Genomic DNA, 12,207 nt, shown 5'->3' with positions numbered 1-12,207 from the left:
TAGCTATTCAAGTTTGGGGAAATTATTTAACTATTATTATAAGCCTCGCTTTTTTCTGTAGAATGGACTAATAATATCTATAGTGAATATAAAGCTAAGTACAGGGACCAATATGCGGCAGGTATTATTATTAGAGCTGGTATTATTATTTCTATCTTTCTAGCATTATCTTGCAGAGACTTGCTCCAGGTTTAATCACAATACCAAATCTTTTCATAGCAATGCTTTGCAACTATGGTAACAACTACTATCTCCCCTTTGTTCTTTAATATCCTCACACTTACACTAACAGTCTCCTGTTTTTCAATAATGGGTCAAAACTCCAAATATAATCAGGCTGCAATTTTTTAAGTAGTAACAATGAATTAAAGCCCATTCTATTCACGAAACACAAGTATTTCACTAATATCAAAACAGTTAACATCAGCATTGTTTACAATGTTATTCATAGGAAAATTCAGATCTTTTTTTCACTCCACAGCAAGAAACAACAATTTTGAAGGCATGAATAAGATTGTCAATATTTATTGGAATGAATGACTAATATATTTTTAGAGATATTTTCAATTCTGAATATATTCAGCCTCTCTTAGGTCAGCTATATGAAAGAGAGTCTCATTTCACTATAAGCAAAACTATACCCAATATCTCTTAGAACCTGGACATACTGAAAGAGCTTTCAGGACAGTTCTGGCACTCTTAGGCTTCTTCCCAAAAGTCCAGGGATACCATGCCTTCTTGATGGGCAGAGTTCGCTTTCAACTCAATTAGTGCCTTCTAAAACAAAGTTGTATTTATAGGGTAGACACGTGAAAACTTATATATACCCTGTGGACCTCCCAAAGAAATCCAGGGAAACTTAAAGCCTGATTCCTCCTCAAGAACTGAAACAAAACAAGATTAAAAAAAAAAAAAAAAGAACATCTTCAAAACTATAACCCCATTTCTACCAAAGCTTTGCATGTTTCAAAAATCTATCATTTTAATGACTGGAAATAATTCAGCATTTGGGATTTGGCAAGGTCTTAACTGCCAGCTACGAAATCGGTCCTATTTAGATCTGAATACCTGTACTTCTTAGAACAAATGCTCCGGCCGGGCGCGGTGGCTCGAGCCTGTAATCCCAGCACTTTGGGAGGCTGAGACGGGCGGATCACGAGGTCAGGAGATCGAGACCATCCTGGCTAACCCGGTGAAACCCCGTCTCTACTAAAAAATACAAAAAAACTAGCCGGGCGAGGTGGCGGGCGCCTGTAGTCCCAGCTACTGGGGAGGCTGAGGCAGGAGAATGGCGTGAACCCGGGAGACGGAGCTTGCAGTGAGCCAAGATCGGCCCACCGCACTCCAGCCTGGGCAACACAGCGAGTCTCCGTCTCAAAAAAAAAAAAAGAACAAATGCTCCATCTTTTTTTCTTATGTTTCAATTTCAATGTATTCAGGTGGTTCAGCAAGTAAGAGCATATAATCTTGTGAGCCCCCAGAGTCATAAAATTGTGTTTTTTGTGCCTTTTAAGTCCAGAAAGTCCTTGATTTGAAGAAGCAGCTCAATAAACTTACTAAACAAGTCATCTGACTGCATTAAACTAAAATCTCTATACCCCACCTTTTTGCACACAGTTCCTCAACAAGAAATGATTAAGGGTTACAACATGAAGAAAATTCACAATCTTTGTCTTGTCCTCCATCACATCAGGTAATTAATTTGACTTGAAAAGTTCACTACTCAGCATAATCTCTCCTGCTAAATGATGCAATGGTGGCAATGCACAGGTGGCAATGCACAAAGCATAACCTTTAAGTTATGCTTCCAATATTTCCAAAACCATTTTTCCCTCAATCATGCAGTCCCAATTTGACCAATATACATATTTGTTCATGTTTTCACCCAAACTCCTCAAATCCCTTCTTGGAATATGGTTAGGATCTATTTTATAGTTATGTCCCTGCGGTATACCTTATTAGGTGAAAAATGTTTGACTAAAAATACCAGGTGAGATCGACACTAAGGTCAGACAGGCTTCTTTTGGCCTGGTAGTCTCTGTGTACAAGTCCATGGCACATGCATAGGCTCTAGTCCAGCTAGTTTTCCTTGTCTTCTATTAGGGCCAATCCAGCCACTGGCCCCATCTTTCTCTTAATTTTGCTGCAGCCAAATGACAAGTGTTCCTACAACCTGGTAGTAGAAAACGTAAGACCTCAAATCTCTTGACATTAAAAAAAAGTTTAATGTTTTAAAACTAACAATTCACAACCTTCACCTCCAGAGAATGTATAAAGAAAATGTTTTATCACGACACGTAATCTCTAATTTAGTTAAATTTTAATGCAGATTAACTGGGAATAAGATGTTTTAACTAGAGCTTAAGCAGATTTGGTTCAACACGCTATTTTTTTTAATTCCAATATACATTAATTTCCTCATTTCACCAAGAATTGTCTCAGATATAATGTAGCTACTCACTGAACATAATTCTATAAGATGTTATTTCGTGGACTAAATATTTAATATTAGGTTATTTAATTTTATTGTTTATTTTCTTCTGAATCTTAAGAAAGCAGGAAAATATGGCTAAGAAATAATTTATTGAAGCTATTGTTAAACACCATTTCAAGACATAAATGCAAAACAAAACAACACACCTGATTGAATGACGAATCACTATCAGAGCAATTGTCTGTGCAGTAACTATGGCTTTTCTCCTTTTGGATTTTTTTCTGCCTCTCTTGATTTCGTGTCTCATCTTCTTCAAACTTGTTAATCATAGACTCAACCACAGCTATCATAATGTTCTTCAGATAATGCATCATTTCTTTGTACCTTTAAATTCAAGGTAGTCTTAATAAGAGAAATGCGATCAGAAATTAAAACAGTCAGCTAGTTAAATTATCTATTTTCTACAAAAGGGAAGTCCCTTTAAGAACACAATGCTAAAGAGAAAATCAAACTCAATTTTCTTAAAGAAGTAGTGGTAGAACAGAATTCACAAAACAGCAATAAAATTAATAGGGAATTCAAAAGTATGTTATTTCCTGGGTTTTTTCATGGTTACATGGACCAAGGTAGTAAAATTAAAAGAACCTAAGGCAAGAGGTTTCAATGGCATGGATTCCAATTGCTAGCAAAAAAAGTCAACTATTAATATTATATCACCAAAACCCAGGCTATCTTACACATAACCTTCATCCTCTTGTCTTATACCTATCTCTTTCTCCATCCCTCCCATCCTCTATTTCCTTCTCTTCTCCCTTGTCCATACTTTATAGACACCCATAGACACAACTGAGAGCTCTTGTATATTCCCAAGACCTATGTAAGAGTTAAGCTATCAATGTGTCCATTCAAACAGAGGCTGGGAAACCCACTCTCAGGATGTTAGGAAAAAGATTCCTGAAATTATTAAGAGTATGAATTGGATAATATTTAAAATCTCTTCTGGTTGGTCTAAAAGCTCAAAAGAACTGGTATCAAATTTCTCCACTTTGTAAGTTCAAACTCTCAAGCATCCCTATGAATACAAAACTGAAATCCTCAAAAGCACTAAGAATAGAATTTTAGAGCTAGAAAGAGCCATAAATATAGTCGAGCTCTTTATTTTATAAATGAAGCATATGTGACCTGAACCACTGAAATTTCTATATTTAAAACAAAAAAGGCACAACGATGTAAATAAAAATAGTGAATAAATTATAAAATTTGAAATTAGAAAACTTGAATGCGGATCCTGACTATTTTACCGGCCAGCTCTGTCATCATGAATAAGTTTCAATTTCCTCAACTATAAAATGTGACTAAAAATACAATCTAGCTAATCTATTTCATATGACTATAGCAAGAAATAAATATATGTGTGTGTATATACATATATACACATATATGTCTGAAATGACAATAAATACATGTATAGTATATAGTATGAAAATACACTAGGAAACTATGCACAGAAATGTCCTTCTCTGTATAATTCTGTTTTTTTTTTTTTTTTTTTTTTTGGTACTAAAATAGCAGAGGCTCCTTTTATTTACACAGACATCTTCAACCCCACATAGGCAAGGACACTGTATGTTGTGGCATACAGGTTTCTCTCCAACTAGATGGAGCTCTTAGAAGTTAGTGTCCTTTGGCTTGCCTCCAGGCCTTACACACACTGGATATTCAATAACTATGGAATTAAAACTGCAATCGCCTTTAAGCTTATTAATGGGATCTGGTATCACTGTGGGTGGCACTTCTACTTCAATGCAATGATCAAAAACATTAAGATCTATGACAGGATGGATATTGGGACAATGAGCATGACGATGTCATTGTTGCCAAGTCAAATTTTACAAGAGGCAAAGGAAAGCAAAGGGTAACTAGAATGCAGAGGTTCTTCATCATCATCTTCAATCAGCTGTCACAGAATTTCCCACTATTGAACGCCCATTACAATTCTTACTTCTCCCCACCCCTTCAGGTATCATCTTTAAATAAAAACAATTTGCATTTTCCAATCGGAAGCTGCTGGGGCACTAGGACTCATGTGCTTTCTGCTCCACAGGTTTCAGATGCCACTGCACTACTAACTCGCCAGTGGTTTTGAGGCACGTGTTAGACATGTTCTCCTCTGTTGGAAGTCCTTGTGGCAACTTCAAGGGCTGGATTCTTATCAAATGCTTAACCACCTTCAATTTTGAATTCACGGAAGGGATATTCTTGTGAACTTGAGGGGTATGCGATTTTTCTAATCCAAGCATCTTTATTATATCTTTTTCCCAATATGGACGTCTTCTTGTACTTTTTATTCTGGTAACAATATGCAGTTTATGAGGGTTCTGTGGATCTCCACCATATTTTTCATGATCTTCAGGTGAGGCCTGAAACACTTTACCTGGAATTCTTGATTTGGTGAATTTGTGACGAATCCAATCTGTACAAATGCGAGACTCCATACCTTTTGTCACCGTCTGTAGTCTGCCCGGGGGCCTCTGAACTACTAAGCGCAAAATCCCAGCCATAAGTGCAGTGATTGCTCTCTTTAGAGGCAGCACCCGCTAAACATTCAGCCTGAACTTTTCCACCCCCTTTTCTGTATAATTCTGGATAATGGGTCATTGTAACTCTATAAATCAAAAGAAGAAAAGGTACTTTATCTCTCATAAGAGAAATCAAATCTGCTGGGGAATTTGAATAGAAATCATAGACTGAGATTCTATATAAAAAGTATAAAATACATTTTAATTTTTTCTTGTTAAATAGATACAATTTCTACATAATTTAAACTATGTTAATATATTTAAATAGAATTTTAATATGTATACATATAGAACTATAAGTTTTAAAATACATGTATTTAACATATTTCTTTAAGTACCAGAAATTATGAGAAAACACAAAAATACTGAAAGCAGACTGAAATAAATTAGGAACCGCTAGGGGGAGAAACATACAGAAGATAACTCAATAGAGGTAACAAAGAGTCCAGGGAATATCCCAGTTTGATATAAAGGGACATAAAGAGCAAAAAGAAGTCTGAGACACACACACTAATTTGCAAAGTATATTTACGGATAACTGAGCCCAGAGATCCAGCTTCTGCCTCTACAGATTCTGGGCAGCAACAAACAGGGAAAAAAAACAGTGCCCTGGCAGCAATCAATACACATCCATCAAAAGCTGTTCTCTCCTTCCACAGTGATTGAATTCTAGCTGGGCACAGGACTAAACCATACTCCCCAGCCTCCTTTGCAGCTAGGTAAGGCCGTGTGAACAACATAAAGTCCCTATCTCCTTAAAACTTATAATCTGGTGATTTAATAAAGAAGTATAAAAGTAAATCTTAATGACATACAGGATAAGGATAATGGTACTTAAAATCCATAGAAAATCTATAAGTTTTGCTTTGAAAATAAATGTTTCCAACAGACCTTTTAGAAAAGACCAGCATAAATTATGCTGTAAGAAATACTAAAAAAATGGCCACAGGCAGTAGCTAATAATTCTAAAAAGTAAATTAAAAAACAGTGTCATATCATCAATATCAAGAGTTAAATGAACTAAAACTCAATAGCAGCCATTGCAGTTTTGAAAAGACTAAGAAAAAACAGATATAAAATAGAATATAAACACCATTGAGTAGATTCTTCATGCTTTGCAAGTTTTAAAGACTACAGAAAGAAAAAGCTCTAAGAAATAGTGAATAAAAACCATATCAATTAACAATGATATTCTACAGTACTTCCACTCATTATATGAGGAATATTGTATATTATATAGATCCTACAAATGAATTATTCTGTGTGCAAACATCTGTTTAAAAAATAAACCTCAAAATGTTTAATTACAAAAATACTTTATAACAACTGTAATGCTGTCTACAGATGTAGTGTTGCTACATTAGCCCTAAGTGATTTCTGAAGAATCACCAAAAAAAAAAAAAAAAAAAAAAAGAAAAAAAAAAAAAAAAAAAAAAAAAGGTTGCACAATGTAAAATCTTTTCATCCATGGTTCATTAAAGTGGAAAATAAACATTTACTGAGTCATTTTAAAATCTTTGTGAGGTAATTATTACCATATTAATTTTAACACATGGATGAACTAAAAACACAGGAAAACTCAAATAGCTTACATAGAGATAAAAAAGTAATTTCCTAGCCAGTACTACATAAAATTCTGCTCTTACCATGGAAATACTTTCATTAGCTGACTAATAAAGTATTTTAGTATTCCTTTAGAATTGTTTAATGGATACTGCTAGAAAACAGGACTTACTAGGATTATAATATTATCCAAAGATAAGGTGATTCTATTTTTTGTTTTCCCCAAATCAAGGAAAATAAAGAAATCTTAGCCTCTATAACTCCACTTGTTGGTATAGATTAGTGCATCAACTTGGCTAAATTTACAAAAAAGCTGTATGATGTCACTTTGTCAATTACTAACATATTAATTTAAATAATACAATTCAGTTGTCCCAAAGTGGAAAGTGGAAGAGCTTTTGTCCAAAATAATTTTTTTAAAGTTTAACTAATTAAAAGTAAATTAGATTTAATACTTTAAAATACAGTCAGTAATATAAGCTCAGGAATACATTCAAATGTCTCTGATACTGGAAATATGAGCCACAGCAGGTTTTCAAATGACATCATGTAATTCAACATCTTTTCATTAAAACATTGATGAGCAAAAAAAAATTGATGATGGCATCCTGCCTAGGGCTGGTTCCCACCTTGTACCCTGAGATGCCAGGCAGGATAGGCTACCAGCAACTCTGAAGTGGAATAATTATTCCAGTTAAATAATTATCTTGCCCTTATGAATCTTTCTTAAATGCATGTATAGCTCACACTTATTTCAGTGTTTAATATTACAAGCGTTTTCATCTTTATTTAGAAGTTTGGTGATGTTTCTTTGACCAGAAATAGGCTGTAGGAACTTAACTGTTCTTTACATCAATTAACCTAGACCCCAAAAAAAGTGGAGGAGCAAGTTATGCAAATATTTGGGAAAAGGGCATTCCAGGTAACAGGAGCAACATGAGTGCGAATCCCTCGGGAAAGGACTTACTTGGTTTTTTGTGAAAGAGCAGGCAAGACCACAGTATGAGTGGGGAAATGGTAAGAAGTGGGGTAGGAGAGGGAGCAGAAGGCCCATGGTAGGCCTCATTGGCTTGACTACAAAAAGAATTCTGGGTTTTACTCAAAAGGAGATGGGAAGCCATTGGAGAGTCTGGGTGAAAGGGTGTCGTGATCTGACTCACTGTTTTAAAGAATCATTCTGGCTGCTACGAGAGAAATAGACTGTGAGCGACAGAGATCAGGGTGCTGTCAAGAAGTCTCATTGAAGAAAATGTTATTTGAAAATATTATTATGGCCATACTCACCCTTTTTTTTTTTTTAATTATACTTTAAGTTCTAGGGTACATGTGCACAACCTGCAGGTTTGTTACATATGTATACACATGCCATGTTGGTGTGCTGCACCCATTAACTTGTCATTTACATTAGGTATATCTCCTAATGCTACCCCTCCCCCCGGCCCCCTCCCCTCATACTCACTCTTTAGATTCCTGAGTTCTTTTAGTGACCTGCTGTACAACTGTATCATAGCCGCATTCTTCACCCTGATTCTGATCAGATGTGCATTTTTCCATTTCTTCTTCAATCATAGAACCCAAAGTGTTGCCTATATGCTGTCTGAGGTATTTCACAAATTCATAGCTGAAACAAATATTTAGAAATTAAATGCAGTAAATATCATAAGCATATTCAGAAAAAAAAATCAACACAGAAAGGTAACATATTAAGATTTCGTACCTTAAACTAGGATTAAATTGGTCATTCATCACAAATCATCAAGCTAATATACAAATTTTGGCTATATTTTCTGAGACACTTGGCAAAAATCATCATTTAAAGATTACCACAGTAGGAAAAAGCAAATTTCAGAAGCAGCCCAAACTTTAGCAGTTAGAAGACTCTTCACATTTCTTTTTTATGCTCCTATCTTTAACATGTGACAGTGAAGAGTATGAAAAGCAGTTGTTAAGGATTTTCAGTTATTCAAGCTGATGAGGAAAATCATCTAGAATATAGTAATCATGAAATAAGAAATTGGAAAAAGTTAACTTCCATCATCACAAGTTTTGTGTACATTTTGAAAGTAGTAACTGATGTAACTTCCACCTAAACAGTTCTTATGTTACTAAGATTATCACTATTATTAAATTCAAGACCCACTTTGCCACTGGTATTTAAAGACCTCATAGATTCCAATTTATCCTACCAGATCTATGTTCCATTACTACCTTACACATGCCCAACTCTCCATGTGATGTTTATTCCCAATACCTTTGAAAACATTATTTCACCCACTTAAGAGTGTTTTACCACCACTCCTATAGATTATCTTCTACAGCCTAAAATGCTACCTTCAGATAAAAGCTTTCCTCGTTTCTCAACAGCTGATATCCTTTCTCAACTAAGACCTAAAAGTACTCTGTCCTTCTCTAATAGCATGCAAAACATTTTCTTAGATGCAGTTATATGACGTGCTTTATCCCCTGCTTCGTTCCTGACCACCTCTACACTCAGATTTCTACATTGTTGATAGACTTGACAACAGAACAAATCCACTTGTTTATCATCTGCAATATATTGTACATAGTAGACACTTTATAAATACTTGTTAGATTGAAATATAGCATTGGGGAAAGGTTTATCTCTTCATTTTCTACATCAGTGGCTGTGAATTTGAATTTACTTATCTTTTCTAAATGTTTGTTTTAGTTGTTAATACCTTGTTCATTTAATGTCTATTAACAAATTTCTGATGACATTATACAATAATTATCCCCCCACATATGGCCTCTTATCCTTCCTGTAACTCCCCTATAAGAAAAAGAGAAGAGGAATGAAAAGAAGAAAAAAAAGAAAGTGTACAGCAAAAGCACTCTCCTCTTTCCAACTACCCACCATATTTTTGGCACTAACAGCATTATTTTTCAAGACTCCCAAACTTGACAACATGGAATGCTCTTTAATGTCTGCATCTTCTGCACCCCTTACCCATCCACTCAATCAGTCACCAACACGTGTTCATGTTCCTGTGCATCCCTGGCTTTCATCACTGCCTCCCTTTTTTCTCTATCAATCAGTACAAAGCCGTATCACTTCAAACAGAGATTACTGCAGCAGCCTTCTTGTTTGACTTCTCACTTCCCTCTCTCTTCTCTCATATTTTCTTCCCTTTCATATTCATCCCAAACACTGTAGTCACATTAGCCTTCCAAAAGAACTTATTTTATTATTTCAGTCAGAGCCAGAGCCATTTTACTCATACCAATACCTCATATCATGTCAGGGATGCACATAATGCCTCAATAAATATTTGCTGAATTTAAAACAATTGGCTGCTTATTATGTTTCATGCTCAAATACTGCTTCCTTGGCCTGGACTTTAAATACCTAATCAATCAAATCTCTTTATAAGGGTATCTCTACTTAAACAATGCTACATTCAAAATTCCCAACAAACCTCCAACTATGTTGATCTTCATATAAGAAAGAAATAAACTGGCCAGGCGCAGTGACTCATGCCTATGATCCCAGCATTTTGGGAGGCCAAGGTGAGCGAATCATGAGGTCAGGGGATCGAAATCATCCTGGCCAAATGGTGAAATCCCATCTCTACTAAAAATACAAAAATTAGCTAGGTGTGGTGGCATGAGCCTGTAGTTCCAGTTACTCGGGAGGCAGAGGCAGGAGAATCACTCAAACCCAGGAGGCAGAGGTTGCAGTGAGCCAAGATTGCACCACTGCACGCCAGCTTGGTGACAGAGCGAGACTCCATCTCAAAAAAAAAGGTGACAAACTAACTTGTAAGTGACTACCATGCTAAACTCTGTGCTAAGCACTTCATTAATATTATTTTACTTACCATATGATAGGTAACCAGATGAGGACACATATTCAAAACATGAAAAAACCTTGTTAAATTCATAAGCTACTAATTCATTCACTTTACTCCAAAGCCCATGTTAATCCCATAATCCCAGAGTCCCAACGACGTAAAAATATCAGAAGTGTTATAAGATATTTTGTAGTTGCAAATTGAGTGAAAAGGGAAATAAATAAAAGTAATACTCATATCTTTACCAATTTGTATATTATTTCAATTTCATTTTGCAAGAAAATTAAATTTTATTCTCCCAAAATTACAGCTAGCATATTAAATTTAAAAGTATAATTTACTTAAATATTTTAATTATTGATTGAATTTCCTTTAAAATGTTCAATATTTATATTTGATGTTTAGATAGTAAATCCTATGCATTAAGGGAATAAGTATTAAGAATAGCAGAAGAGGAAGATGAAGCTATTTTGTAAATCCAATGTCTTATAACATTAGATTGAAATAGCAAATATTACTTTTCAGAAATGCAATCCAAGAAAAACAAAACCCAAAGCTTACTGAATCATATATCATAGAAAACACCTCTAATCATCATCTAAATAGTCTGCGCTTCTTTTGGTAATTCATCATTGACTTATATTATCTGAAGATCTTCCCATATACATGGAAACTTCCTATCTATACTAAATATTTACTCATTATTTAATTTGTGTATGTCTAATTACAAACCAAATCTTTGCACATTCCATATAAAACAGTGAAATCACACTGGTAAGAAAAAAAATTCAAAGATTAAGGTTTCAAGAGAACCCTTTAAACATGTCCTCAATTTTGTAATACCTGACAATGCCCATACTGCTTCTACACACAGCTGGCTCTGAGACAGAGCTGGCAGATGTGCATGATGAGGTAAGTCAAAAAAAAGCTCTTTTGGGTCAGGCGCAGTGGCTCACACCTGTAATCCCAGTACTTTGGGAGGCCAAGGCAGGTGGATCACCTGAGGTCAGGAGTTCAAGACCAGCCTGGGCAACATGGTGAAACCCTGTCTCTACTAAAAATACAAAAAAATTAGCTGGGCATGGTGGCACGTGCCTATAATCCCAGCTACTTGGGAGGCTGAAGCAGGAGAATCGCTTGAGCCCAGGAGGTGGAGGTCACAGTGAGCCAAGATTATGCCATTGCACTCCAGCCTGGGTGACAAAGCAAGACTCTGTCTCAAAAAAAAAAAAAGCTCTTTGTTCTCCACCACAACCATGCGTCCACAACCAGGAACCCAGTGAATCAAGTATCAGAACATCTGATATTTCAATTGCATAAAAGTATCACTGCTTTCCAAAAGAACAAAGCTGGAGGCATCATGTTATCTGACTTCAAACTATACTACAAGACTAACCAAAACAGCATAGTGCTGGTACCAAAACAGATATATAGACCAATGGAACAGAACAGAGGCCTCAGAAATAATGCCACACATGTACAACCATCTGATCTTTGACAAACCTGACAAAACAAGCAATGGAGAAAGGATCCCCTATTTAATAAATGGTGTTGGGAAAACTGGCTAGCCACATGCAGAAAACTGAAACTGGATCCCTTCCTTACGCCTTATACAAAATTAACTCAAGATGAAATAAAGACTTAAACGTAAGACTTAAACCATAAAACCCTAGAAGAAAACCTAGGCAATACCATTCAGGACACAGGCATGGGCAAAGACTCCATGACTAAAACACCAAAAGCAATGGCAACAAAAGTCAAAATTGACACATGGGATCTAATTAAAGTAAAGAGCTTCTGCACAGCAAAAGAAACTACC

General features: G+C 35.6%; 1 protein-coding gene and 1 pseudogene across 2 annotated transcripts in view; both read right to left on the bottom strand.

Annotated features, from left to right (window-relative positions):
* TBC1D32 (TBC1 domain family member 32) overlaps positions 1-12,207 on the bottom strand; it is a gene marked incomplete at its 3' end in the record, with an annotated part of 224,148 nt that overhangs the window by 197,917 nt on the left and 14,024 nt on the right. The window contains exons 2-3 of the mRNA XM_017848884.1: positions 8,036-8,197; positions 2,641-2,818 (exon numbers count right to left, since the gene is read on the bottom strand). Of these exons, the coding sequence (XP_017704373.1) occupies positions 2,641-2,818; positions 8,036-8,197 (340 nt within the window). The remainder of the gene's footprint in view (positions 1-2,640; positions 2,819-8,035; positions 8,198-12,207) is intronic.
* Positions 4,463-5,054, bottom strand: LOC108513199 (39S ribosomal protein L30, mitochondrial pseudogene; annotated as a pseudogene). Its single transcript, XR_001880811.1, has one exon. The product of XR_001880811.1 is annotated as a 39S ribosomal protein L30, mitochondrial pseudogene (transcript).

Source organism: Rhinopithecus bieti, unplaced genomic scaffold (assembly GCF_001698545.2).
Source record: "Rhinopithecus bieti isolate Rb0 unplaced genomic scaffold, ASM169854v2 scaffold_30957, whole genome shotgun sequence".
Lineage (NCBI taxonomy): Eukaryota > Metazoa > Chordata > Mammalia > Primates > Cercopithecidae > Rhinopithecus > Rhinopithecus bieti.
The sequence above is the reverse complement of the archived record's forward strand: the minus strand, read 5'-3'. Positions and strand labels throughout refer to the sequence as shown.